The sequence below is a fragment of the Canis aureus genome, chromosome 2 (genome assembly GCF_053574225.1).
Source record: "Canis aureus isolate CA01 chromosome 2, VMU_Caureus_v.1.0, whole genome shotgun sequence".
NCBI classification, from domain to species: domain Eukaryota; kingdom Metazoa; phylum Chordata; class Mammalia; order Carnivora; family Canidae; genus Canis; species Canis aureus.
The window spans coordinates 61735552-61761239 of record NC_135612.1 but is presented as its reverse complement, the minus strand read 5'-3'; the positions used below and the strand labels follow the sequence as shown (position 1 = coordinate 61761239).

At 63.5% G+C, this 25688-nt stretch overlaps 1 protein-coding gene across 10 annotated transcripts in view; it reads left to right on the top strand.

Moving 5' to 3' along the window:
• The window catches only part of DOK7 (docking protein 7), a 31012-nt gene extending 6899 nt beyond the window's left edge, over nt 1-24113 (top strand). For 3 of the 10 annotated variants that reach the window (XM_077875735.1, XM_077875720.1, XM_077875727.1), the window contains exons 3-7: nt 1346-1576; nt 2829-2935; nt 11964-12198; nt 13884-14003; nt 15058-16987. In XM_077875735.1, the coding sequence (XP_077731861.1) occupies nt 1357-1576; nt 2829-2935; nt 11964-12198; nt 13884-14003; nt 15058-15782 (1407 nt within the window). In that variant the 5' untranslated portion in view covers nt 1346-1356 and the 3' untranslated portion in view covers nt 15783-16987. Of the gene's footprint in view, nt 1-1345; nt 1577-2734; nt 2936-11963; nt 12199-13883; nt 14004-15057; nt 16988-19342; nt 19386-21249; nt 21286-22893; nt 23020-23260 lie in introns of those variants that run through there. The other 7 variants (XM_077875786.1, XM_077875744.1, XM_077875779.1 and 4 more) reach the window with 7 other exon arrangements.
• The last annotated feature ends 1575 nt before the right edge of the window (nt 24114-25688 follow it).

The window sequence follows — 25688 nt, the reverse complement described above, 5'->3', positions numbered from 1 at the left end:
CCCCTCAAATGGGAACAGCTTTGCTTTTTTCTGATATAAGCACTTCAGACGCTAAGTAGGTGGGAGGAAGGAGGTGAAGCCCCCATTGCGGTCCCCAATTTTGTAAATACAGCTGTGCTCTGCCTGTGGCTGCTTCATGCCAGGAGGGCAGAGGGGAGTTGAGGGGCAGGTCAGTGCACCCTGAATGTCCCACTCCCTCTGGGGAGCTGTCACCGTGGGGCCTGCTGGGGCAGAGAGCCCAGCTACAACACCCTGACGTGGCCTCGATTCGGTGGCAAAAGTTAGTGTGCCCTGAGTTCTTGTGGGATTTAGTTGTCACTTGGGTTTGCAGGGCCTGCTTGCAGAGGGTCAGAGTGGGAGCATCGCCGCACCCCTTTCCCGGGGCCTCCTGGGCTTCCTCCCCCCACCTCTCTGGCTCACACCAGGGACTTGACATCTCCAGCTTTCTGGTGGGATTCCGAGTGGTCTCACACAGAAGCGTACTTAGGTGTTCACGTTGGGGCCCCCAGCCCCACACCCTTGTTGAAGGCTGGATGCCCGGGGCGCACATGCTGCCGAGGGCCTGAGTGGGCATGGGGACGGCAAGGCAGGCTCGTAGGAGGGAGGGACAGGTGCCATCCAACCGGCTGCGCTGTGCCTGGGGCGGTGCAGGTGGAGGGCGCTGGGGCTGCGTCCAGGGCTGAGTGTGGCTGCGGGCTCTGGCTCATTGTCCCGTAGGGATAACGGGGACAGTGACTGCATCCAGGACAGAGGCATCACCTGCAGTGAGGCAAGAGAGGCCTGCATCTTGGAGTGGCTCAGCTTGGTGGTGACAATGGGACCCAAGGCTCAGTGGCTCGCCCCCAGGGCTAGAGTCCTGGTCGCTCTCTGGGGAAGGAGAGATCAAGAGGCGAGTGGGGTCTGGATGTGGCAGGAAGGGGTCCTAGCGCGTGGCCGGCTTTGTGCCCATCCCCACAGGCCACCCACCACCACTTCTGTGGGCCCCACAGCCCCTCAAGAGTGGCCCACGTGGGCCGGAGAGCCTGGGGCAGGGCGAATGCACGGGTGGGGGACGGGACCCTGCGTGGGGCAGAGTCAGGTGGGCAGGTCCAGCTGCGAAGTGTTGCAGGCCTACTTCTGCCCACATGGCCCGTGCCCTGAGCGGGGTGGGGGGGGGGCAATTCCCTTTGCACGGGATGAGACATGGCCTCAGAGTGGCCCGGTGGCCTGCTCGGGGTCACAGCTAAAACCCGGGCTGTGGGCTGCTGTGGCCTCTGCAGAGGATGCTGTGGGCTTGAGGGCAGCGTCTGTGCTGGCCTGGTGTCCCTGACGGCCTCTACTGTGTCTCGCCCGGTGTCGCCCGCAGACTGCCTGCTGATGCTGGCCTACAAGGACAAGTCGGAGCGAGCCAAGGGCCTCAGGGAGCGCAGCAGCCTGACGCTGGAGGACATCTGTGGCCTGGAGCCCGGCCTGCCCTACGAAGGCCTGGCCCACACGCTGGCCATCATCTGCCTGTCCCAGGCTGTCATGCTGGGCTTCGATAGCCGTGAGGCCATGTGCGCCTGGGATGCCCGGATCCGCTACGCGCTCGGCGAGGGTGAGTGAGGCCAGGGCACGGGACTCCAGCGCTACAGGCCGCGACCTCAAGCGTCCCGCAGGACCCTCACCCCCCAGGCTGTGGGAACCTTGACGTGACTCCAGGGCACGATGCAATAGGGATGCCTCTCCTGCTGTGCTCTGCGATCAGGGTGTGGTCCTCGAGGGCAGGGCGCTGCCTGGAGACATTTGGGCCCTGGAGGGGCACGGGGAGCAGTCAGGGCCGCAGGGCTTTCCAAGCTCCCTGGCTCCAACGTTTTAGTTGGAACCAGAGCCATTACCCCAAGCGGGTTTGTCTGAGCAGAGTGACTGTCCTAAATGCTGTCCTTTGCTCAGTACCCTGTCCACCTGAGTCCCAAGCTGGGGCTCCAGTGGGGAGCAATGCCAAGAGTCTTTATCCCACCAGGGGTGGGATGGGTTCTGTGCCTGAGCCAGGAAGGCCAGGGGGGCTGGTGCTACCAGGGGAGGTTTGTTCTGGAGGACAGAACACTCAGCCCTGCAGGGTGGCCGGGCGCAGGCATAGGGGTGGGGTGACCCCGGGTGAGCTGGGGAGGAGGAGGGCCTGGACCTGAGTGAGGGGGTGTGGCCCTTGCATCAGATGCCAAAAAACACACCCATCAAGATCAATGACATTTCAACCCACTTTAAAAACCTCAGGATCAATGCCCAAAGCCTGTGATGAGCAAAATACTGAAACTTAGGGTAAAAACGGGCTCCGAGCCTGCCCTGCCCTCCCCTTCCTTTCCAGACCCAACCCCAGCAACCCTGACCAGCTTTGTTTTTATTTAAACATTTGATACCTCGCTCATCATGGACTTTTGCATTAATTTTTATTTGTTGAAAATAATCATTACAATATCATTGACCTCGACCTCTGAGTGTTTGCTGCCTGAAGTGGGGGCTTCCGGGGGCGCCCTGAAGCCAGGCCCGGCTGGCTAGGACAGGGAGGGTGGCCACGGCGGCCCCTTTGGGCACTTGCCTGCCTCTGAAGCAGAGCAGTGTCCAGTTCGTGGGAGAGCTGGATGCAGCCTCCAGGGCTAGCAGGTGCCGGCCAGGGGGGCAGGACAGCCCTGTGTTGGGGGCGGACCCCTGGGAGCTGCCTCCTACCCCTGGGGCCTCTGCTCCTGGTGATGCCCTCTCACCCCACCCCTGCCCTCAGTGCACAGGTTCCACGTGACAGTGGCGCCTGGCACCAAACTGGAAAGCGGCCCTGCCACGCTTCACCTCTGCAACGATGTCCTTGTCGTGGCCAGGGACATCCCTCCAGCTGTCATGGGGCAGTGGAAGCTGTCCGACCTCCGGCGCTATGGGGCTGTGCCCAATGGATTCATCTTTGAAGGCGGGACCAGGTGTGGGTACTGTAAGTATGTGGGGCCATGGGTGCCCCGGACCTCAGGCTGCTCCTGGGCTTGGCTTCCCCCCAGACCCACACCTTGGAGCTTCTCGGGCATCTGGGGAGCGTGGCGGGGAAGGGTTGTGTCTCCCAAGACCCCACGCTCAGCTGAGCCCAGACCTCCGGCTGCCTCTGTCTGGCCCTGGCCTCCAAGGGTGGGAGGAGGAGCACGCAGCCCACACGTGGGGTGCCCGGACCCCCGGAGCGAGGCCTGCCTGACCCCATGCAGGGTCCTGTGTCTGATCACAGAGCCTCAGAGCCACTAATGGTAGGATTTAATGAGAAAGGAAAAAAGGGGAAAGGATGTGCAATGTGCATAGACCAAGGATCCCTCATGAGTGCACCAGCTTGTGGGGTCCTTGAGCTCCCACACCAGCCTCAGGACAGGCGGGGAGCTGCCCCGAGGCTGCAGATGAAGGCTGAGTGCTGGGCCCCCCAGGCTCTGGGAGGGGGGGTCTGAGGGCCGTGGGGACGCCCAGGTGAGGCGTGCAGGGGAGGAAGGGTGCTGGCGAGCTGAGCCCCAGGGGGAGCAGGGCAGCAGAGGCACGGCCCGTCCCTGGAACGCAGAGCTCAGGCCACTGCGGGAACAGGGGTGTGCCAGCGCCCCTGCCCACTGCTCTCCAGGCATGGGGGTGTGCACACGTCTGGGCCTGTGGCAGCTTAAGGGCACGAACCCTCTGTTCTTTCCCCAGAAGGGCCCGTGCCCATCTCTGCTGCTGCCCAGGGCTGGCAGTGAGGTCCAGTGGCCTCCCGATGACCTGTCCCATGGCCAGGGTGACCTGAGTGGGAGCCGTGAACCCCCATCTCAGTTCAGCCTGGGACCCTCACCAGATGGGGGTCATGGCCCCCTCCACGTAAGGTCGTTGATCCCCTGACCGACAGTCTCCCGGGAAGAGGACGGTGGCAGGGGCTTATCACAGAGTCTGGCACGTGCTCGAGGCGGCCAGGTTTGGGAGGGCGCCGACAGGGCTCTGGGACCTTGGCCCTGACTGGGTCTCTCTGCGCTTGAGCACGTGCTCGTGCTGGCTGGCTTGGCCCCTTGTTCTGCCAAGGATGGGCAGGGTGCCAGCCGGTCAGCCTTGGGGGGCAGCCCAGGGCCCTGCCTCCGAGGACATAAGTCATTAGCTATGAAGATGCAAAGAGTGAGCAGTGAGGTTTGAATTCCTGCTCAAGGCAGCAAGACCTCTGGAGCCAGCTGAATTTTGATGGGCTGGGTCCTCGGCTTGGGCTTGGGGGAGGGTGTTTGAAGAAGCAAAGGCAGGCAGATGGGGTGGGGTGCAGCGGGCTTGTGGGGTGGGAGCCCCGGAGCCTTGGGGGGGCACAGCCAGGCCCCGGGGTGTTCGAGTGGGAGCCTAAGCACAGCTGCTGGGGTGCTTGCTCTGGGCTAGGTGGAGGGGTGGGTGAGGCACCAGCTGGAGTTCCCCCTCCGCCCACCCCGCGGGATGTGGCCTTGGGGCACCTTGTTCTGGAACATTCAAGGTGGCAGCAGTCTGCGGTCCAGAACAGTGGAGGGGGCAGGGCACCCAGCCATGTGCACAGTCGGAGCTGGGCCACGGTGCACTGGGTCTGGGGCAGCCCTCCCCCCCCAGATCCCCCCACGTGGGGGCCCGGGCAGGGGGAGCACTGTTTGCGGCCACCTGAAGACGGGTGCAGACCTCCTGGGGGTGGCACCGGCTGTGCCCTGAGGGAGGCCAGTCAGGAGGACCCGTTTCCTCGGAGACACCTTATATTTGCCGGTTGTAACGTAAGAGGACCTCGGAGTTCATGATCCCGAGCCGGCGTGGGTGGGCTCCTTCCTTCCTGCAGACGCTGCGGCCATCGGGCTGTGGCTCCGGGAGGCCCGGCAGCCCCAGGGAGCCCTTGTGGGGCCGGCTGAGTGCTGCTCCCGTGCTAGCTGGGCCGGCCGGGCCCAGGGGTGCAGGCGCCCTGGGATTCAGTCTCCCAGCTGCTCCCCGTGCGCCCCAGAGGCCGCCGTGGAAGATCCTCTGGGTGGCCCCACGGCGGGTCCCGCTGGGCTCTGTTCTCCAGGGACAAGTTTGCCAGGGCTCTGCCGGCAGAAGCTGGGTTTTAGGCTCTCACGGGGAGGGGTGCGGGGTGCTCTGCCACATGATACAGGGCTGGGGTGGAGGGACCGTGCACCCCTGCACATGTGGTCGGACCACCGGGGGGTCAGGCCCTGGGCATCCCCGCAGGCACGTGAGTCAGGGTCTTGGGGCTGCTGTAGCAAATTCCCCCAAATTGAGGCCTCAGAACAATAAAAACAATTCCTTCCCAGTGCATCCCCAATCAAGGTGTGGGCCGGGCTGTGCTCCTCCAAGGAGGCCCCTTCCCGCCTTTTCTGGCCCCTGGTGGCTCCAGATGGCCCTGGCCTTGTGGCTGCCCACTCCAGCCTGCCCTCTGCTGTCACAGACCATCTCCCTGTGACTTCTCTTCCGACTCTGTGGGATTTAGGACCCGCAGATAATCCAGGATCACCTCATCTCATTTCACTTGGTTAAAGACCATTGTTTCAAATAAGGTCACAGTTACAGGTTTGGGATGTGACCTATCCTTTGGGGACCACCATTTAGCCCATGACGTGGGTCACCTTGACTGTGAAGGTTTTAGAATTTGGATCATGATGGGCCTGTGGCCCTGGGCACATTTCATCTGGAGGACAGAGAGCTGGGCTGGGATCATCAGAAGGCCCTGGCAGGTCTGGGGCATAAAGAATCAGCATCCCCTCCCTCCCCTGGCACAGTCCCAGCCTGACCCCTGTGCCCCTCAGAACCACACACCCTTGGTTCTTGGCCACAGACAGCTCTCCTGAGAGCAGGAGATGATCCCTGGCTGCCTTTGCCCACCCTGAGTGTAAAGAGGGTGCCTAGAAGGTGTGGAGATGGGGTTAGGACCCGGGAGGGCAAAGCAGAGGGGTCATGGCCCTGGTAGGTGTGGGAGTGGCATCAGGGTGGGTATGACCAGGGTTGTGTGTGGCTGAAGTCCTCTCAGGGCCTGGCCAGGTATGTGGGGGCCTGGGGTAGATCTGGGTCCCTCCCAGATAGGCATTTCTCTCTGTGGCCTCCATGTGGACAATGGCCTGCTCAGTGTCAGATGGGAGTAGGCTTGCTGGGTGGGAGTCCAGGGTCTCCCAGCGTGGCCTGATCCTCTGTCTCTGGGTCGGTGGTGGCCCACTGTGTGTGGTTAGGGATTTGGGGCACCAACAGAGAATGGGAGAAGCAGTCCCCGCCCAGAGCCCCGGGAGGGCAGGCTTTGGGGAGGGGCATGCAAGCTGGGCCTAAGGGTGAATGGAAGTTTCTAAGACGGGGCCCAGAGAAGATCTCCGTCCCTTGCATTGGCTGGTCCTCCTGTCAAGGTCATTTCAAGGGCATTTCCCTGTTTACATGAGCTAGTTGCATTTGTAAGAGGTCAGGGTCCTGGCATGCTGAGGAATTCAGCAGGTGGTGGAAAGGTCCCCAAGCCTGTGGCAGAGGAGTGTCATGGACAGTGGCTGTCAAAAATGTACCCCCTTCATTGTATGTGCCGGCCATCTGTGCTGGCCCCTCCTCCACTAGTGCCCGGTTCCTCTGGGTGCAGTCCATCACTTCAGCCTCGTGGGACATGGTGGGCATTTTTTTTTTTAAATTTTATTTTATTTTTTATTTATTTATGATAGTCACACAGAGAGAGAGAGAGAGAGAGTCAGAGACACAGGCAGAGGGAGAAGCAGGCTCCATGCACCGGGAGCCTGACGTGGGATTCGATCCCGGGTCTCCAGGATCGCGCCCTGGGCCAAAGGCAGGCGCTAAACCGCTGCGCCACCCAGGGATCCCTGGTGGGCATTTTTTTAAAAAGATTTTTATTTATTCATGAGAGACAGAGAGAGAGAGAGAGAGAGGCAGAGACACAGGCAGAGGGAGAAGCAGGCTTCATGCAGGGAGCCCAACGGGACTCGATCCCAGGTCACCAGGATCACACCCTGGGCGTAAGGTGGCGCTAAACCGCTGAACCATCAGGCTGTCCATGGTGGGCCTTTTTAAATGACTTTTTTTAAGTGAGTAAAGGATGACGCCATAAGCTAGGAGGAACTCTCTTGCTGCGTATCTATCTATATCTATTTATTTTTTTGAGTGAAAGAGAGAGTGACTGTGTGTACATGAATAGGGGGAGGTCAGAGGGAGAGGGAGAAGCAACTCCTCACTGAGCAGGGAGCCCGATGTGGGCCTCCATCCCAGGATCCAGGAAGCCGTAGAAGTGAGCCGAAGGCGGATGCTTCACCCACTGAGCCCCCCAGGTACCCCTCTTGCTCCGCCTTTAAAACGCTTGCATCATCCACCTCTGACAAGTCCTCTGGTGCCTCTTTTGGACTTTGTGGTCTGAATGCTGGGTGGTCTTGACAGAGCTGACCGAAGCCCTGGTCTCTGACCCCAGCACAGATGCGTGACCTGCATGGCGTGTGCAGGAACCCCGTTAGGAGGTGGTGGCAGAGGCGAGGTTGCAGGAGGAGGAAGCCCAGTATGCAGACCAGAGTATGCTCTGTCTTCCCAGAGTAGCAGGGAGCCTGAGCAGCACAGTGCCACCAGCAGATCTGTGTTCAGGGTGATGACTTCGGCCCTAGATGCCCATGGGGATTGAGGTGGGGGGCATGAAGGCAGCCGTGAGAAAGCTCTGGATGTGGCCTGAGGCTGAGTCAGCAGCATGTGTGAGAGGGGGGTCACTGGGAATTGCAGGAATGTTAACTAGGTGGTGGTTGAAATGGGGAGAGAGGGAGGACCAGCCTAGGGTGGGCGGGAGAAGGAAGAGTGCTTGCTGGGGTGAGGGTCCCAGGAGGATGGAGCCCCTGCCCTGGGCCGGGCCTGCTCCAGTGCTTTGCCCACGGGGAGGCATCCTGGGTGGGGTGGGGAACAGCAAAGGCCCGGGCTCCCCTCCACTTGGCAGCATGTTCAGGGACATTTATGAACTGGGGTCATTTGATGGGGGTGGTTTCAGTTTCCTACAAGGAGATCAAGTCTGCCCTCTGGGTCTAGACCACTAGTCACATTTCAGGTGGTTTGGGGTCCATTCCACCCCTCTGCTGGGAATCTTCCACTCTGGAGGTGGGAGTGAGCCTGGAATCCGTCAATCCCTTGTCACTCACTAGGGGCTGGCCTCCCAGGCTGGTCCTGGGTGCCCCGAGTGTCCAGGATGACGACCTGGACACGGAGGTCACATGGTGGGAGAGCGTAGGCTGGGCAGGGAGAGCGTGGAGAGCAGTAACCACAGGGGTCCCACGCTTGAAGTTCTCTGTGCTCCCCTGTCTTCACACCAACCATGAGGTACGGGCACCAGCCCCATTTTGCAGATGGGGAAGGCGAGGCTCAGAGCCACTGGTGACTTCTCTGGGATCTGGCACTCCGTGTTCCACTGCACCGCCAGCCAGCCCAGGGCCAGCCCAGCACCAGGTGAAGTGGGGATGGGACCGGCTGTCAGCAGCGCCCCGGGCTTCCTCCTTAGGGGGCTTTGCTCTGCTCTGTTTCCTCCCAGGCAGGAAGGCCCAAGGGGAAGGCTCCGTGTCCCCCTGCCCCTGGGGAATGGGCAGTGTGGCCTCAAGGGACGGTCCAGACATGACGGCATGCCAGCCACCGTGTGTTTGTGTGTGCACACGTGTGTGTGTGTGTACAGGGGGTGGTGTCACAGAGATTGGGGCATGTTCCGGGCACGGAGGGGTGGCGGCTGCAAGGCTGCAGTGCAGGCTGCTTCGTGTGGTGGTGCCTGCGAGAGGGTGCTTTGTTTGTGTCTACGGTGGCAAAATATATGAGGCAGAGAATCTGCTTTTTACTCGTTGTTGAGAGTACAGCTCAGAGGCCTGAAGCGCATTCAGTGTCCTGCAGCCGTCCCCACCCTCGGTCCCCAGCAAACACAACCCTCCTGACCCCCGGCCCCTGACCCCCACTGCCTACCTTCTGTATTTAGGATCTGACGCCTCTGCGGGCCTCACAGAGGTGGGGTCACATGGTATCTGTCCGCCCCCACCCAGGTCTGGAGTCTCTGGGTCGTCGGGTGACTCTGCTTGTGAGTTCTAGGGGACCCTCCGTGCTGTTTTCCTCGGTGGCCCCCCAGCAGCGCACCCTGAGAACCACTCAGTTCTGGTTTCCCCATGTCCTGGCCCTCCTCTCTCCCCATGTCCTCGCTGACACCTGTTGCATCCTGCTGTTTGGTCTTCAGTCAGTCCTCCTGGTGGGAGAGATGATCGGGTGAAATTTAAAACTTGATTTCGAATGAACTTGTTTCCTTGAACGTCGGTCCTTTCTTGAAAACTAAGGGCAGAGAGTAATGAAGTTCCAGTTGGTCGATGTTTGGCTCCGTTAGGAAGCCCTGTGCAAAATGATACCCCAGGGGCCTGGGTCAGTTGCATTCTGAGTGAAAGTCCAGCACCAGCCAGGTTGGTGCTGCCTGGACAGAGCTTTCTAGAACCTTCTCCAGATGCTTGCAGGCGCTCGGTCCCCACTAGGACTTCACCATCCGGTCTCAGTCTCCACGGAGCTGGGACACTGAGCATTGGCAGAGCTCAGGACGCTGGTGGTTACCAGGATTAACTTGCAACAGGAATCTACCCAAGGAACTGGGTGCATGGAACGTGTGGATGGAAAGTGCTTCTTTCTCAGGGCTGGGGACTCTTTCCGTGGGGTGCATCGGCCTTTGTGCTGGAGATGCTGTCCTAGGGACTAACTGCATTTATAAAGCCCATGAGTTTTGCCTGCAGCTCCCGGGAACCCACAGCATCTACCCTAAGCAAAAGGTGGCTGTCACCCCAGCAGCCGCTGGCTTCCTGCTCAGCAGACTTTCGCTCCTCTGTATCCCTGTCTCCCCATGTCATGATCGCGCAGCACTTGGCGGCTGTTTCACTGCTTATGGTTCTGTGGGTCGGGGATTTGGGCGGGGATGGCTCGTCCTTGCTGAATGTGGTGGACGGGTCACTCAGTCAGTGGTGTGGGTGGGTGGCCTGGAGGATGGCCTCTGGCACGGATCCTGCCCCAGGGTGGGGCTTTATGGACCAGGATGGAAGGAGGTGAGCTTGTGGCAAAGTGGGCCAGGCTCTAGTTCCTCCGGCCCTGCAAACAGGCAAGCAAACAGATTCAAAGAACACTCTCTTAGGGGAAGGCCCGCTTGTCTCTGCTTCCCTCTTTCTACCACACTGAGTGCCTGGGTCCCCCGGGCCCCCGGCCCTGGCTGAGGCACTGGGGCCAGGATGCCTCAGAAGTGGTCCGCCTATAAGACTCCGGCCTGGCAGCCAGGACAGCATCCACTTAAGGGACATGCAGAGTAAAGGATCACAGGGTACATCTCAGAGGAGGTGCTCCCTCCTAGCAGCACCAAATGAACCATCAGGGGTCAGGGGCTGGGAATAGTGATGTTAGGTGCGTGGAGTCTGGACAGCTGAGGTGACATTACCAGTGGTGGCCTCCTGGGTGGAGAGCTTGGGTGAGCTGCCCCCACTTAGGGAGCTCCCAGTGTCCCCAAAGCCTGGGGTGCAGGAGGGAAGCCCACAGAGGGCCGGCCAGTGGTCAGCGAGCTGTGTCTTGGAGGCTTCACGTGGGGGCTCGGGCCACCCGTCCCCAGGGAACCTCTGTGGTTAGCTCGCGGGTCTGCATGGGGGCGGCAGCCATGCTCCCAGGCCTTGCCGGCTGCGTCTTGGGGAGCATGACGCCCAGCAGACGCCTGGTGGAATGCTGTCGGCTCCCCTTGCTTCGTAATGTGGTTTTTTATAGTCGGGGGACTGGTTGTGCCGCGGCCGCTGCCAGCTGACTGTAAGCTCGGGATTAGAGGCCCGGCCCTTTGTGCGAGCTGGCGCGGCTGCTGGGGCGGGGGGGCGGGGAGCGGCCCTCTCCTCCCCTGCCCTCCCGCCACCGCCACCGCCACCGCCACCGCCACCGCCACCGCCACCGCAGGGCAGCAGCTCCCAGCCCATCCGTGCAGCGGAGGCTCTGGGGTATGCCCGGGCGGCCCACCGGCTGGGCTGCTGTCCCTCTCGGCCCCCTCTGGGGTCTCTAAGCAGGTGCGGACACCCTCGGGGGGCCTTGAGTGGGTGGATCAGAGGGCAGGGTGCTGCACCCCCCGAGAACCCCAGGAGAGCCACTGTGGCCTTGGCGGGTGACAGAGGTGTAACTGGGAAGCCTTCCCCCTGCAGCCCCTTCCGCCTGCAGGGCCGCCCCGGGACCTGCCCTTCGGGAGCCAGCGTGCCTTTCTTTGGGCAACGGACGGACGAGGCAGGGCTCGCAGGCATTCTTGTGTGGTGACGCCAGCCGAGCATGCAGCCCCACGTGGCCCGGTGTCCCCATTCACTGGGCGGTGGTGCGGGATTTCATTCACCCTGGCGGGGCTCCGGCCCAGCAGGAGGCCTCCCCCCTCCACCCCTGGGCTGTGCTGACTCACGCGGCCTGCCCTCTGCTGGCCCAGGGCCTCTGGGCACGATTCCCACCCGAAAACAGGTCCCGGAAGGGGGTCTGTGAGGTGGGCACTATGCATCACTGGCTGCAGCCCGCGGCCACCTCCTGTGGGGGGCAGGCCCACCTCACACACACACTCGCCCTCGGAGCAGCCCCGAGCCAGGAGACCGGGTCGTGGGGCACCTGCTGAGACCCAGGCCCCCCTGGCTGCTTCCTGGCAGGCGAACCTCACGCTAGGGGACTGCTCCTTGCTTCTGATGAGCCTGGGCATGTGAGAGAGCTGGAACCCCCTCCCGGCCTCCTCCTGGGGCCGCGTCCTCCTGAGGCACCCCGGCTCCTCGTCCTGGCCAGCGGAGGCCCACGGAGAGGACCGAGGGCCAGCAGGGTGGGACGCCTCCTCCCAGCCGGCCTGGCGCACAGCAAGCTTGCCTGGGTGGGCTGGTGCGCACAGGCCCGATGGCCAGACGTGTGCCCACGCTGCTGCGACAAGTTGTGTGGGCCTGAAGGACAGAGTGGGGTTTTCCCCAGGCCAGGCACAGGCTCCTCCTGGGCGTTCAGGGGACACTCACGCCACCCCACCCCCGCGTGTGCAGGGTTCGCTCCGGGTTCCCGCGTTCTCCATCTGGTGGCCCCTGGGCCCATTCTGCAGCGGTCCCGCCCCGTGGATGCTGGGGCCGGGCCGACACGGGGTCTGGCCTCCCTCTGCAGGGGCCGGAGTCTTCTTCCTGTCCTCGGCCGAGGGAGAGCAGATCAGCTTCCTGTTCGACTGCATTGTCCGCGGCATCTCCCCGACCAAGGGCCCCTTCGGGCTGCGGCCGGTTCTCCCAGGTGCGTGTGGGAGTGTGGCCTGCCGGGGAGGGGCCGGGGGGCCACTGATGGGTCAGCCAGGCTGCCCATGGGAAGGGATCAGCCGCCGGGCTCCCGAGGGGACAGCACACGCCGTCCTCGCCCTTCCTCCACGGGGTCACAGCTCCTGGGACCCACACACTCTGGCTGTACCAGGTGGGGCCCCAGGAGGCCAGAGACCCCGAGTGGGGCCCACGGAGACCTTCTGATCTGGACTGGTGTGGGGTCTTGCCCCACGAGGCTGGGACTGTGGGCTGGGGCCAGAGCCAGCCGGGTCCCAGGTGGAGTTTGTGTTTTGGCTGGAAGCTGCCTTGTGCGCTTGCCTGGTGGGTGGCAGGTGGTGGGTGGCGGGTGGGGTCTCACTGGTGGTGGGTGTGAGGCTGCACTGAGCTCCCCTCATCTTGCCCCCACTCCCTGGTTGTGGCTGGGGCGCATTCTCCAAGAGCCCTGGGCAGGACAGAGCCGGACGCCGGAGGGACCACGCTATCCCGGGCACTGTGGGTCCCCAGCAGGGCGGGACCCCCGAGATCCTGGGCACTGTGGGGCCCCAGCAGGGCGGGATCCCAGAGGTCCTGGCCCCTCAGGGACAGCCCAGGAGGGACAGAGGCTGGTTCTTGTCCCCACAGCCTCCTTAGAGGCTCACCGGGTGCGTGGTACCCAGGATCGCTGGTACTCCCCGCAGCCCAGGGAGGTGGTGCTTGTCACATTGTCCAGGTGGGAGACGTGGCAAGTGGTCAGTGAGCTCGCGTCTGTGGTCTCCTTGCACGGGTGCCACAGCCAGGGGGCGGGTCGTTCAGGGCCCCTGGGAAGGACTGGGTCCACCGTTGCTCAGCAGATCCCTCACCCCACCTCCACACCCCACATGGGCCCTGGGGGGACGGGTTGGGGGCGGGCTGGGGACTGAGGAGGTGGCTCCTGTGGCCCATTCTTCTCCAGCTGGGCTCTGCTGGGTGGTGCGGTGGCGCCCTCTGCTGGCGCCCTCCTGCCTGGCAGCCACCGGTCCGTGCGGACGGCAGGGTGTGGACAGGACAGTGGGACAGGCGTGAAGGCAGGGTGTGGACAGGCTGGTGGGGCTCTGGGTGGCATTGGGTCTAGGCCCTGTGATGATCGGGCTCTCCTGCGAGGTGGCCTCTCCTGGGTCAGCAGCCTCACACCCCGGGCTTTCTGGGGTGCCCCTGCGCTCACACCTGCTCAGCTGGACCCACGGGGAGACAGTCAGGAGGGGAGAGATGAGAGTTCCGACGTCTGCTCTGCCCTAAGCACAACCCTGCGCGCCCCCGTCCTGGTCCTGCCCTGACTGAGATGCACTCTCTCCACACCCCCACTTTGTAGATGTGGACAAGGGGCTCAGAGAGTCCATCCAATGCCAGCGTCCCCACCGTGGGGAACACCTGCTGGCTTTGGGGCACCAGATATGGGCTGCTGGCTGGGGGATCTGGAGGGGGCAGGTGCCCTGAGACTGGTGCCCCGTGGCTGGGGAGGAGCTGGGACTTGCAGGGGAGGGGGTCACCCGGGGCCCTGCCATGGCCTTGAGCCCCAACCCCCAGCACATGTGTGGCCCTGGTGGTGCTGGACTCACTCACTGTGACACCTGGGTGGCGCCCGCGGCCAAGGGCCCTGGGTGGGAGCAAGGAGGCCACGTCTCCTGACTCTCCTCTCTGCTGCAGACCCGAGCCCCGGGGGTCCTGCCGCTGCAGAGGAACGTGTGGCCCAGGAGGCCCTGGAGGCCCTGAGGCTGGAGAAGCGGCTCAGCCTCCTGTCGCACGCGGGTCGTCTGGGTAGCGGAGGTAGGGGAGGTAGGGGAGGTGGGGGAGGTGGGGGAGGTAGGGGAGGTGGGAGAGGTGGGGGAGGTAGGGGAGGTTGGGGAGGAGGGTGCAGTGGGGGAGGAGAGAGAGAAGGGTAGGAGGGAGAGGAGAGGGAGGAGGGGAGGAGGGACGGTGGGGGAGGAGGGGGAGGAGGAGGTAGGTGGGCTGCCTTGCTGCTGTGGGGAGGGGCCACTGCTATGGGGCCTGAGCCAGGCTCCTGCTTTTTGGTCATGCCTCCCCTCCTGCTCACTCCTTCATTCCTTCCCTCCTACTCACTCATTCATTCCTTCCTCCTCTCTGCTCACTCATTCTTCCCCTCACTCATGATGCCACAAACATCATGAGTGGTGCTGCCAGAGAGCTGGGAAAGCTGGGAGAGCTGGGTGCAAATTCTGCTTGCCCAGCAGCCCTGTGGCCTGGGTAAGGCTGTGGGCTCCTGTGGGCTTCAGCTTTACCCTTAGTGCCCAGACAAAAGGGTCCTCCTCGGCAGCCCGAGGACTCTCTGTTTGCTGGGAACTGGACAGAAGGGGCTGCTGCCAGGCGGGTGGGGGGGGGTCGGGGGGGGCTGCCTGGGGTGGGGGGGGAGCCATGCTGTGGGGCCTGTCTGTCCTCTCTACTGCTGCCAGTCCAGTCTGGTGGGGTGCACTGTGAGCCTGTCCCCAGAAGTAAGGAGCCTCTTGGCACTGAGCCGTGATCCTCTGATTCCCAGAGGGCAGTGACCAAGGGGGCAGCAGGAGGACGTGGGTTCCAGAGAGGGCCGGGGGCGGGAGGGTGGTGGTGGTGGTGGTGGTACAGTGTGTGTGTGTGTGTGTGTGTGTGTGTGTGTGTGAAAGATTGGTATTCAAGGAGGGGCCTGACCCGGTGAGCTGGTTTGTGCAGGAGCCTCTGGGTGGGGGCGGGGGGGGGGGTGCTGGGGAGGGGGCGATGGGGGCCTGGAGAGTGCTGGCCCTCGGCCGATGTCGCCCCCAGCCCTCCCTGAGCCCACCCCAGCCCCCAGAGCAGTGTCAACACCCCGACCGCCCTGTGCTCTGTCTAGGGGATGACCGCAGCCTGTCCAGCTCTTCCTCAGAGGCCAGCCACTCGGATGTCAGCGCCGGTGGCCGCCTCACCGCATGGCCAGAGCCTTCCTCGTCCTCGGCCAGCACGTCGCAGGAGGGTCCAGGGCTGGCCGCCGCCCAGGCCTCTGCGGAGACCGTGCCGGGCACCTCCAGGCCGCCCCCCAAGCCGCTGCGGCCTCGGCAGCTGCAGGAGGTCGGCCGCCAGAGCTCATCGGACAGCGGCATCGCCACGGGCAGCCACTCCTCGTACTCGGGCAGCTTCTCCTCCTGCGCCGGCAGCAGCCTGGACGTGTGGCGCGCGGGCGACGAGTTCGGCTCCCTGCTCAGCCTGCCGCCTGCGGCCGGGGGGTGCGAGCCCAGCCTGTGCGCCTGCCCGCCGGGGACAGCCGAGTACCAGGTGCCCACGGCCCTGCGGCACCATTATGACACGCCGCGCAGCCTGCGCCAGGCCCCCGGGGACCAGACCTCGGCTGTGCAGGGCAGCCTGGACGATGGTGGGGCCGGGGACTCGGGTGGCCAGATGTCCGCAGGGTGTCCCTCCGGCTGCCTGGGCGCGAGGCGGCGGGGACAGGTGGCGGAGGGCCCGGGCAGCGAGGCCCCTGTCGAGACCTGGGAGGCAGGCAGCCCCCATGCAGGGCCTCCTCCAGCTTTCTTTTCCACCTGTCCGGCCTGTGGAGGACTCAAGGTAAACCCCCCTCCCTGAGAGCCACAGCTCAGGTTCGCTGCTGCGGGGGTTGGGTTCTGTCCCTCCCGGCAGGAGGGGAAAGGGTGCCCTCGGTGCTGTTGGTGAGGCACAGGGGGGAGGGCCTGGGGGGAGGGGTGACAGTCCCAGAGGCTGCCCTCTGGGGAGTGGAGCCTGCAGGGAGGGCCCCCAGGACTTGGAGAGGGCGACTAGCCTGCAGCTCAAGTGCCTTCTGGAAAGTGGGAAGCTCTGGGTGGAGCAGGCTGGGGGCGTGTACAGTCCCAAAGCCTGAGGATGGGGTGCAGGGGACCCAGGCTGGTGCTGTGTCCCAGCCGGCTTTAGCCAGGCCCTCGGGGTGATCAGGGCTGGGAGGCCCCTCGCGGGCCGCAGCCACCTCCCGTCCAGTTCCCCTGCCTACCCGCTGGATGGCCATTCTTACTTCTCAGATACATCCCTTCCGTGGTGCACAGTCAGGTCATCTGCTAAAAATTAGCTTCCTCTGCAGCAGCTGCAGACCCAGATTCCCGGGACAGGAGCGTGGCACGGTGCGTGTAGGACGAGCTTTACCTGTCCACTGCACACCTCTGTGAAGCAGCGCCACGGGTGGCCCGTCTTACAGGGGAGGAAACTGAGGCTCAGGAGGCGCAGGGACTTGTGGGGTCTGGGTCTCATGACTCAAGAACCTCCACTGCTCACCCACCAGCCTGTTCCTCAACCTGCAGGCTCCCGGGCCAGGGGTGGGCAGGCAGCAAGGTGGTGACACCAGGAGGCCCCTGGGAAAACTCTGGAAGCTGCGCCTCACCCCCTCCACCCTCCTGGCTGAGCTGCAAGGCTAGGGGTCAGGACCAGAGGGGCTGGGGCTCCAAGGCCCATCCGTTTGCGTTTGGAGGCACGTGGGTCGCCCGGGGTAGAGCTGCTTCCGGCGCCCTCCGTGGCCTGTCTGCTCGCCTGCATGGGGTGCAGCTGCGTTGCCTGGTTTCCTACATTGTTCTGCAGTTTCGTGCACCCCAAGAGGCGGGCCGGTGCCCGTGCGGCTCGGGACCTGGGCTGGCGCCGTCCTGCACTGTCTGGCACCCGCCCCCACCCAGGGGGCCAACGGCTCACCTGTAAATATTTTGCTTTGTACCTTTACCGTCGGCTAAAGACCTTTGTTGCTCTTTTACATTTTTAAAATCGGACCTGTTTGTAATACATTCTTAGATTGGAAATAAAATTTTCTTTTCTTACCATCTTCTCCTTTTCCATTTGCTAGCCTCCCCACCTCCCGCCAGGCCCTCCCCGCGGGGCCTTTGTCTCCAGCCTGTGGGTCTCAGGGGGCAGCACGGGGCCTCGCCCAGTAGCCTGCCTTGAGCCTGAACGCACTGGGGGCCTGAAGCAGGAGAGGCAGCTCCCGACAGCCCATGGGGCGTGTGTGCGTGCGCACTTGCATTCGCGTGTGACGTGTGCATTCAGCTGCATGTGTGTGCACTGTGCGTGGTTGTGTGACCTGTGTGTGTGTGTACGTAGTGTGTACAGATGCTGCATTCATCTGCACGGTGTGTGTACACGTGTGTGCATGTGTGGTGCGTGCACAGGAATGTGCATTTGTGCATATGCATACATTTGTGTGTGGTGTGTGCATCGCACATGTGTGATGTCCGTGTGTATGCTATTTGCACAGATGCACACGTGTGTGTGTGTGTGTGCGCACATGTGTGGCATGTTCTCTGCTCACTGGAGACCACTTGGGCTCAGGCAGGTGGCTTCCCATGTCCAAGTGAGGGTGGGCACTGCTTTCTGGGCCAGTGAGAGTCCTGGCTCTGAGCCTGGAGCCCCCCTCCATCTTCCCCATTTGGGTGGCCGAGCTCCAGGGATCCCACCTCCCATCTCCTGCACATCCAGGGGCCCCCGCCCTGCCCTATCACTCCCATTTTACCCTGCTGGGGGGCCAGCTCTGTGGAGGCCGAGTTGGGAGCTCTGGGTGGGGTGCCTGTGAACTGTAGCGTGAGGAAAGCCAGGCTTTGGGGGCTGAGCGGCACCCCGCCAGGCCAGCTGGGTGGCCTCAGGCAAGTTTCTACACCTCTCTGAGCCTCTGTTTCCTCCTGCGTAGACGAGGATGCCTACCTCCCTGGGCACATGGAGAGGGTCCAATGAGGTGATAGATGCGCGTGGGCAGTAGATGTCTATTCACAGCAGCGGTCATTAGATCCACTGTTGTCACCTCCACCCCTGAGGCACCCCAGCCTCTGGCTGCAAAAGTAATAAGGCTGCGAGCTGCTAGCGCCATGAGTGAGGTGGGGTGGCGTCTGCCCCTGCCAGGGCCCCTCGCTGTTTGGGCGCCCGGGCCTTGCCTGGTGGGGCTGGGCGCAAGCAGAGTGGGCAGATCCATGCTGGGAGTCCTGCTGCCTTGTCTCTCCAGGGCGTGTGCAGCCCACTGGCCCAGACCTGGAGTTTGGGGTCCTGGCCCCCAGCAGGGGGAATGGGCTGAGCTGCACCCTGCCCATGCTCAGCGTTGGCTTTGATGCTGTGCCCGCAGGAGCGGCCCCGGAAGCAGGTGCGGGCTGTGGTGGGGCCGTGGGCCCTTGGCGCTTGCTCCGCGGCTCCCGTGGGCAGATGGTGATCTCCTCTAGTACCTCAGAGGCCTGTGTGTGAGGGCTCCCGGTGGGCAGCCGGCCTCTGGTCTGCGACCAGACTGGGGGCCCTTAGGTCGGGGGTCGGGGGGTCGGGGGGCTAGACACGCTCTGCCCAGGTCCCGGGCCTGCACAAGAGCTCCTTTAGGAAGGTGATGGGTTAGACCAGCTCAGTGTGTCCCTTGAGCCTGGCCAGGACCTGGGTCAGGCTGCTGTGTCTTGAGTCTGGGGCATCAAGCAGAGGCCCCCAGGGCAGGGTTGGGGTTTCCACACCCCCATTCCAGTTCCCAGCTCCTCACAAGGCCCTGCCGCCAGCCTGTGATCCCCAGACTGCTGGGGATGCTGGATCCGCTTCAGTCACTTGCCCTGGGCCCGGGTGGGGATGGGGGTGGGGGTAGGGAGGCATCCCCCAAGGGCTGTGGGAGGCCCAGGCCCAGGTGACAATGAACCTGCTGGCCACGGGCCACTGTCCCTCCCTCCTGATCAGATCCTGTCCTCAGCTCTGAGGCCCCCATGGCCCCTTCCTCCTGCAGGCCCCTCTGCACTTCTAATCAGGCCCCCCCAAGAGGCCGTTGTGCAGTTCAGGGGGTCCTGGCTCATCTTCATGGCCTCTGTGGGTACCTCCACAGGTGCTGGTGGGGCGGGGCCCGCAGGGCCCAGGGAGCACCTGCTCCAACCTCTGAGCACCTGACAGCCACACCCCCTTCTGCATAGCCCTGAGTAGACCTTGGAGGCCCAGAATTAGCCTAGGGCTCAGAAGAGGGCAAGCAAGGGTCAGGGCTGCCAGCTGGGGGTCCTGGGACACGTGGGTATGGGGCCCCCTGGGAGATGAGGAGTCTGGGCTGGGGTCCGCCAGAGGCAGCCAGGCCCCCAGTGACCTGGGTGCAGCTGGGTTAGTATCCTGCTGGTCAGGCTGGGGCAAGGGGAACGGGGTCCAGATGGACAGGTTGACACATGTTCTCTTTGGTCCAGGGAGCAGCTGCCTCACCCCCCGGCCTTCTGATGACACACTCAGGTAGGCCCCAGCTTTGGGACCAGCTCCCGTGTGGCCTCGGGACAAGGGAGTGGGGGGCATGGCGACTGCAGTCATGGCCTAGCCAGAGGCTCTGCAGCAGATGGGGCAGCGGGTGTTAGTGGCCATGATGGAGACAATGGGCAGAAGGTGACATGGACGGGGGAGGGGTGGCCGTGGGGTCGGGGGACAGAGTGCAGCCGGAAGGAGCCCTGGCAGGGGCGGGGCAGGCCCAGCCGGAGGATGAGGACAGGGTGGCTAAGCGTGGCCAGCTAGCCCGGAGGGCTGTGTGCATGGAGCGGGCAGGGCCAGGCTGCCTCGGAGCCTTGGCCTGCGGCGGGGAGCCCCATCCTTGAGGTGATGGAGAACAGGGTTGAGGGGTCCTGGTGATGAGCAGGGAGTGAGGGGAAGACTTGAGGTCTCCAAGCTCAGTTAGAAGGTGAAGGATGGGCAGAAGCTGGCTGCTGCCCAGGGGAGGGCCTGGAGGGTTGAGGGAAGCTGAAGTTTGGGGAAGGTTGGCCTTAGGCAGGGTGGAGGGGTCAGGGAGGCTCAGGGGTCAGCTCTGGGCCTTAGCCTTAGGACTGGGGGCCCTAAGGAGCTCAGATCCTCTGTCCTTCTCGAGACACATGACACCTGTTGGGGCCAGACCTGCAGGCTGACCTGCAGTGGACCTCTGGGGGCAGGAGGGGGCGGGCAGGGCAGGCCGGGTCCACAGGAAAGCCCCAGCAAGCTGCTCTTGGGTTCTCTGGGTCAGGATGGGGCACTGAGCTCCACCCCAGGGCAACCTATCCCCTGACGCCCACTCCCGGATGGTCCCAGACACCTCCTCCTGCTGTCCACTCGGCTGCCCCTAGGGCCCTGTGGAGGTCTTTTACCCAGACAGCGGGTGGGCCCCCAGGAACAGGAGGGGACGGGGGCCCAGGCGTCAGGATTTACTGGAAGATACAGACCCTCTCTTTCCACTGAGGCCAGGGTCTGGGGAAGTGGGGCCTGAGTCCGGCAGAGACGGGGATGAACTGGGCCTGGGGTGGTGCGGCCAGAGCCTTGGTGACGGCGGGGGTGCCTCGGGAAGGCAGGAGAGGTCAGGCTGTGCTCCTCTGTCCTCGGCTCTGTTCCGGCTTCTAGCAAGGCTGGGAGCAGCTCTACCTGAAGGAGCGGGAGGGAGGAGGGTGAGGGGGATCTGCCCCCACGAACACTGCTTAGACACGGAGGCCAGGAGGGAGCCCCTCCCCTGCTTCCTCCTCCCCTGCCGGCTGTGGACTGGGCAAGACGTGGCTCCAGCCCTAGAACCAGCTCCAGACGTCCTTCCTAGCCTCCCCTCAGGTCCTGGTTCAGCCCCTGAGGGCTCTCCCCGCTGCACCCGGGCCTCTGCCTCTGCCCTTCCTTCTTTCTCGTCCTCTATTCCTTGGCACATGCCTCCTTCTCCAGGCAGTCTGCTTGGATTTTCCCCTGGCCTCACTGGTCTAAGTGTCTCTCTTGGGTGCTTCTGCCTATCACCTCGGGGTACATGGGCGAGGGCCTGCGTCTGCCCCTCTGTGTGCCCAGGTCCCCTCCAGGCTGCTTGATGGAGAGTCTCACACTGTTGGTGTCCAGATGGGTGTGCAGAGCCCAGGTGGACACGGCGTGCCCGGGGAGGGTGTGGGGAGAGGGCCCTCGCCCTGCTCTGCCTGCCAAGGCTGCACCCCTTCCTGTCCTAGGCTGCATTCGGGGCGCTGCAGGTGCGGTAGATCTACAGAAACCCCTCGCCTCACAGCTGAGAGGCGGAAAGCAGCCCGTTCTTGGCTTGATGAGAGCACAGGACAGGCTGAGCTGCCAATCGGAGAAGCCCAGCGCCGGGCCTTGGCTGGCCAGGGCCGTGCGCGAACAGGCAGCCCGGGCCCCAAGCCTGGCCTGGAAGCTGAGTGTCCAGAGGGCCCTCCCCGTGTTCCCTGGGGTCAACGCATCCGGCCTTTCCCACCCCGTGTCCAGCAGCAGCCTCCAGCCTCCCTCCTCGAGGACCTCCCTCCCTCGCTCTGCAGCAGGGCCACCTCCTCATCAGGGAGCACCCCCGGCTCTGTGCCCCTGGAGCACCCCTGCTGCCTGTGTGCAGACTCTGCCGGGGTCCGGAGCCGCTCCTGGGAGCCCCACACCCCTGCACTGGCCGGAGGGTCTCCCTGCAGGGTCAGCAGCAGGAATGTTTGGGAACAGTAGTTTCCCGGGGCATCAGTGTCCTGTTTTTGACGTCAGGGACGTGGGCACAGCATCCTGAGGGGGCCCTGCCCTGCAGGGACCGTGTAAGGAGGGGGGTGGGTCTCCTGGGCCCCCAGGCTGGGAGGGGCAGGAACCATGTGACTGGCTTTGGTTCATGAGATCTGGCTCCACTTGGCCACGGTCTGGCTCTGGCCCTGGCCGGGGTGCGGGCTCTGTGGCCTTCACCCCCTCACTGGGAGCAAGCAGGCAGTACAGTGTGCCCTGCACCCCCGGCCTTGCTGCGGCAGCTAAGGGCACAGGGGGGAAGGCACCATGAGGACCTTCAGGAGACGCCCCCTGGCAGTGGGTGCCCTGTGGTGGGACGGGGACCTGAGGGACACAGGGTCTGCCTCCTGAGGTCCTGGCCCTGCGCTAGGCTCCCTCGACCCCTGCGCAGGGGCTCAGAGACAGGGTGTCCCCTGCAGCTTCAACCCTCTATCTGATCCCTGATCTATTCTGAGCAGCAGAGCTGGCCACCCTCATGTGGCTGTGCCCGGGGGACCCTGAGGACAGGGGTGTGGGGGAGCCTCTGGAGAACAGCCAGCAGGACGTCACCCTTGGTCCCCACGGCTGGGCTCCTTCCTTGTGGCCTTGGTGTGCTGGGCTCTCGGGCCAGTGGGGAAGTGTGGCCAGGTGCACAGCCAGGCGGCCCACTATGAAGTCCCCCCGAGCCCAGCCCGGGCCAGGTCTTCAGGTGCCCTGGGTGCTGCACCTCCCATATACCCCAGGAGGGGGTGCACAGTGAAATCTGCTGCTAGGAAACAGGGGAGGACTCGAGGTGCCTGGGGCCATCCTGGAGGAGGTGTCACTGTGCATGGAGGTGTCACTGTGCATGGAGGGCCTGCACTTGGGGGAAGGGATTTCCTGTGGAGACTCGCGGGTCTAGAGGTGGTCCCTGGAGCCCGGAGCTGGGGTGGGCATGGGGATGACCCAGGAGGACCGAGAGGGTGAGGGTGGGTGGCAGGGGGGCTGAAGACGGAACAGTGGGGTCGCTGACGGCAGCAGGCCTTGGGGCATCCGTGAGGGCAGCTCAGCAGGGATTAGCTTGTGGCAGCAGACAGGGGCGTGGGGGGAGAGGGGCCCAGGGTTTCTAGAAGCTCACTGGTGAAGGGGCGCAGAAGGTGGTGCGGTGTTGGGGGGAAGGCGGGTGGACCCCAGGGTGGGCAGTGCTGGGCCAGAGATGGTCAGTTGGCAGGACCAGAGGGTGGGGGCGGGGGGGTGGAGCTCTCTGCGGGGGGGTCCCCCGGGTCGCCCACCCGCACTGCCCTTCTCGGCACAGGAGCCCCGGGGCCCGGGAGACCGAGCAGCGAGGCGCCCCCCTACCTGAACATCCCCGTCAGCCCCTCCTCCAAAACGCAGCTGCTGTACCTGGGCCTGGAGCTCCAGGGGGCCGGCGCCGGGATCCGAGGTGGGTCCCCATGGGTGGGGGGGCTGCCTCCGGGCGCCGGTGGCCCGGGCCCCCCAGTCTCTGCTCTTGCTGAGCCGTGCCCCCTGGGGCGGGGCCCCTTCCTTCCAGCTTGCCCCCCACCCCCAGGCTCGCGTCCCGGATCCCCTCACCTCTCCCAGCCCGAGGCTCTGCGGGGGCGGGGGCCAGGGGCCTCCCTGGAGGAGGGTGGGGGTGCCGGCCGGCTCACCGGGGCTGCTTTCAGGGGCCGGGGCCTCCCGCTACGCACAGATCGACATCGCGGCCACCGAGGCAGCCCACAGGGTGGGGGCCCAGCACGCACAGACCCGGGAGCAGCGGCTGCCCGAGCTGGAGCAGAGGAGGAAGGGGCCCCCGCGGTGAGGACCCCCCAGCCCCGCCACGACCACGACCTCGCTTCTGTCGCCAGCAGCTGAGGGCACCAGGGAGCCCGTCCTCTGCCTCGCCCACGGAGGTCTGAGCTCCGGGCCGGTGGCCTCCTGGCTGCAGGGTGGCCACAGCCGGTCCTCACCCTTCCCCGCCCCACCGGCCACGGGGGCCCAGACCCGACCCTTCTTCGGCCTCAGTAAGCCACTCTGGACCTCCAGCACGTCGGGAGGAGCCATGCGTCCAGGTGTCAGGCAGCCTGTGGTCGTCACCTGCCCCGGTGCGGCGTCTGGGCTGCAGGGGCCCCGGGGGGATTGAAGACCAGGTTCCACTGCTCTGGGCCGCAAGGGGCCCTCCCAGTCCCTGGAGACGGTGGCCACCTGACTGATGACAGGCCTGCCCTTGGAAAACACATATCCCCAAAGCACAGCGAGGCCGGACCAGGCCCCACCTATGCCGAGTGTCCCACCCTGCCTGCCTCTGCCCTGCAGCAGCCTCCAGCTGTCCGGGGTCACCGCTGCCCTGTGCCTGGGGACCGTGCTGCCAGCGAGTCCTGGGGGTGGCAGGACTGTTCCACCTTCAGACCTGTCAGGCTGCCGGCAAGGCCCCCACATGGGTTTACTGGCTGCACTGCTTCTTAAGACCCATTAAGTTATGTAAATAGTTTAAAATTGTTAATATTCTATTTTTAACATGCACATTATTTTTCTGAAGGATGAAGTGCCTTCTCTTGTGCTGTGTCTGTCGTGGGCTGTTCCTGACCATGGACTTGCTTCTGTTGTCTTGACACGGTGCAGGTGCTCAGGGCCGTGTTATGCCCACCTTGGTGGGTCGCCGTGGGGTTTCCATGTTTCCTCCCAACAGGGCCTGTGGCCCGGGGGAAGTTGTGTGCCATTTCCATGACTCAGTGAGCTGGAGGGAATGGTCATGGCTCCACAGGGAAGGGTGCTGGGAAGTTTCCAGAATTGGTGGTGCGGGTTCCTGACATTCCTCCCTTGTCATGAAAGGGAAGCATCGGGCTAGGCCCTCTGACCCTGGTCTTAGATGTGAGATGGGGCTCTGCTCTGCCTGGCCAGGGTCTCCAAATATAGCCCACTCAGGCACCTCCTTCCCTTCTTCCCTCTCCTTCTCCCTCCCGTCCGTCCATCATCCACCCATCCACCATCCATCTACCATTCACTACCCATCATTCATCCACCATCCACTCACCATCCATCCATTTACCATCCATCCATCCACCATCCAACTACCATCCACCATGTATCATCCATCCACTATCCATCATCCACTTATCTATCCATCATCCAACTTCTATCCATCCTCCATCTATCAGCCGTCCACCATCTGTCATCCATCCATTCATCCATCTCCATCCATCCACCATCCATCCATCACCCATTCACCATCCACTCACCATCAAGCCATCCATAACTCAACTTCCATTCATCCTCCATCCAGCCAATCATCCATCATCAATCCACCACCCACCAACCATCCAACCACCATCCATCCACCATCCATCCATATCCCTCCCTTTCACCCTATCCCTGATCCACTAAGGACCCAGCGAGTCTGAGGGTAGTGTAAGTGACTGACGTTCCTCATATTCTCCTCTTCAGCTGAGATCCCTCAGGTTGATGGGTTTCAGAACACCAGCGCCCTTTTCCTTGCCTTATCTTCTAAGCTGACACCTGTTGGGGAAGCTTGTGAGTTGAGGCAGAAGGAAGCAGGTCCAGCCCTGAGCCCATGAGGGCAAATGTCCTGGGTGGGATGCAAGGGCCTCAAGTGTTGATCCTACAAGCAAATCAGGTTCTCAGCCTAAAGGGCCCCCACTAGAACGCCCTGGACAAGATTCTAGGGTGGTCAGACTTCCCTTTAAATTACAAGGTGGGGAGCAAAGCCTGGGCTGCACACCCCAGCCCAGGGTTCCAGCAGTAAGGGGCTGCCCTCTGGGTGGGAGGGGGCCCAGACGTCCATGTGCATCAACTCTGGGATAAACAGCTTGGAGTTCTTGTGACTTTGACTGGCTGGCGTCTGGGGTCTCTCGTGTTCAAAAGGAAATAAGGCTGCTGTGTTTTTGTATTGCTGAAGCTGGGCTATGGATGTGTTAGGCATTCGTGAAGAACAGCTCCCCGAGGGGCTCAGCCAGGCCCGGCCCAGGCCACCGCGAGCAGTGTGCTTTGGCAGGTAGAGGGCTGCATGCGGAGGGAGGCTGCCCTCCAGCCCATGAGGCCTCAGGGGGTCTGTGGCAGCCACACAGCAGAACAGGGCCAGATGGCCACCTGTCC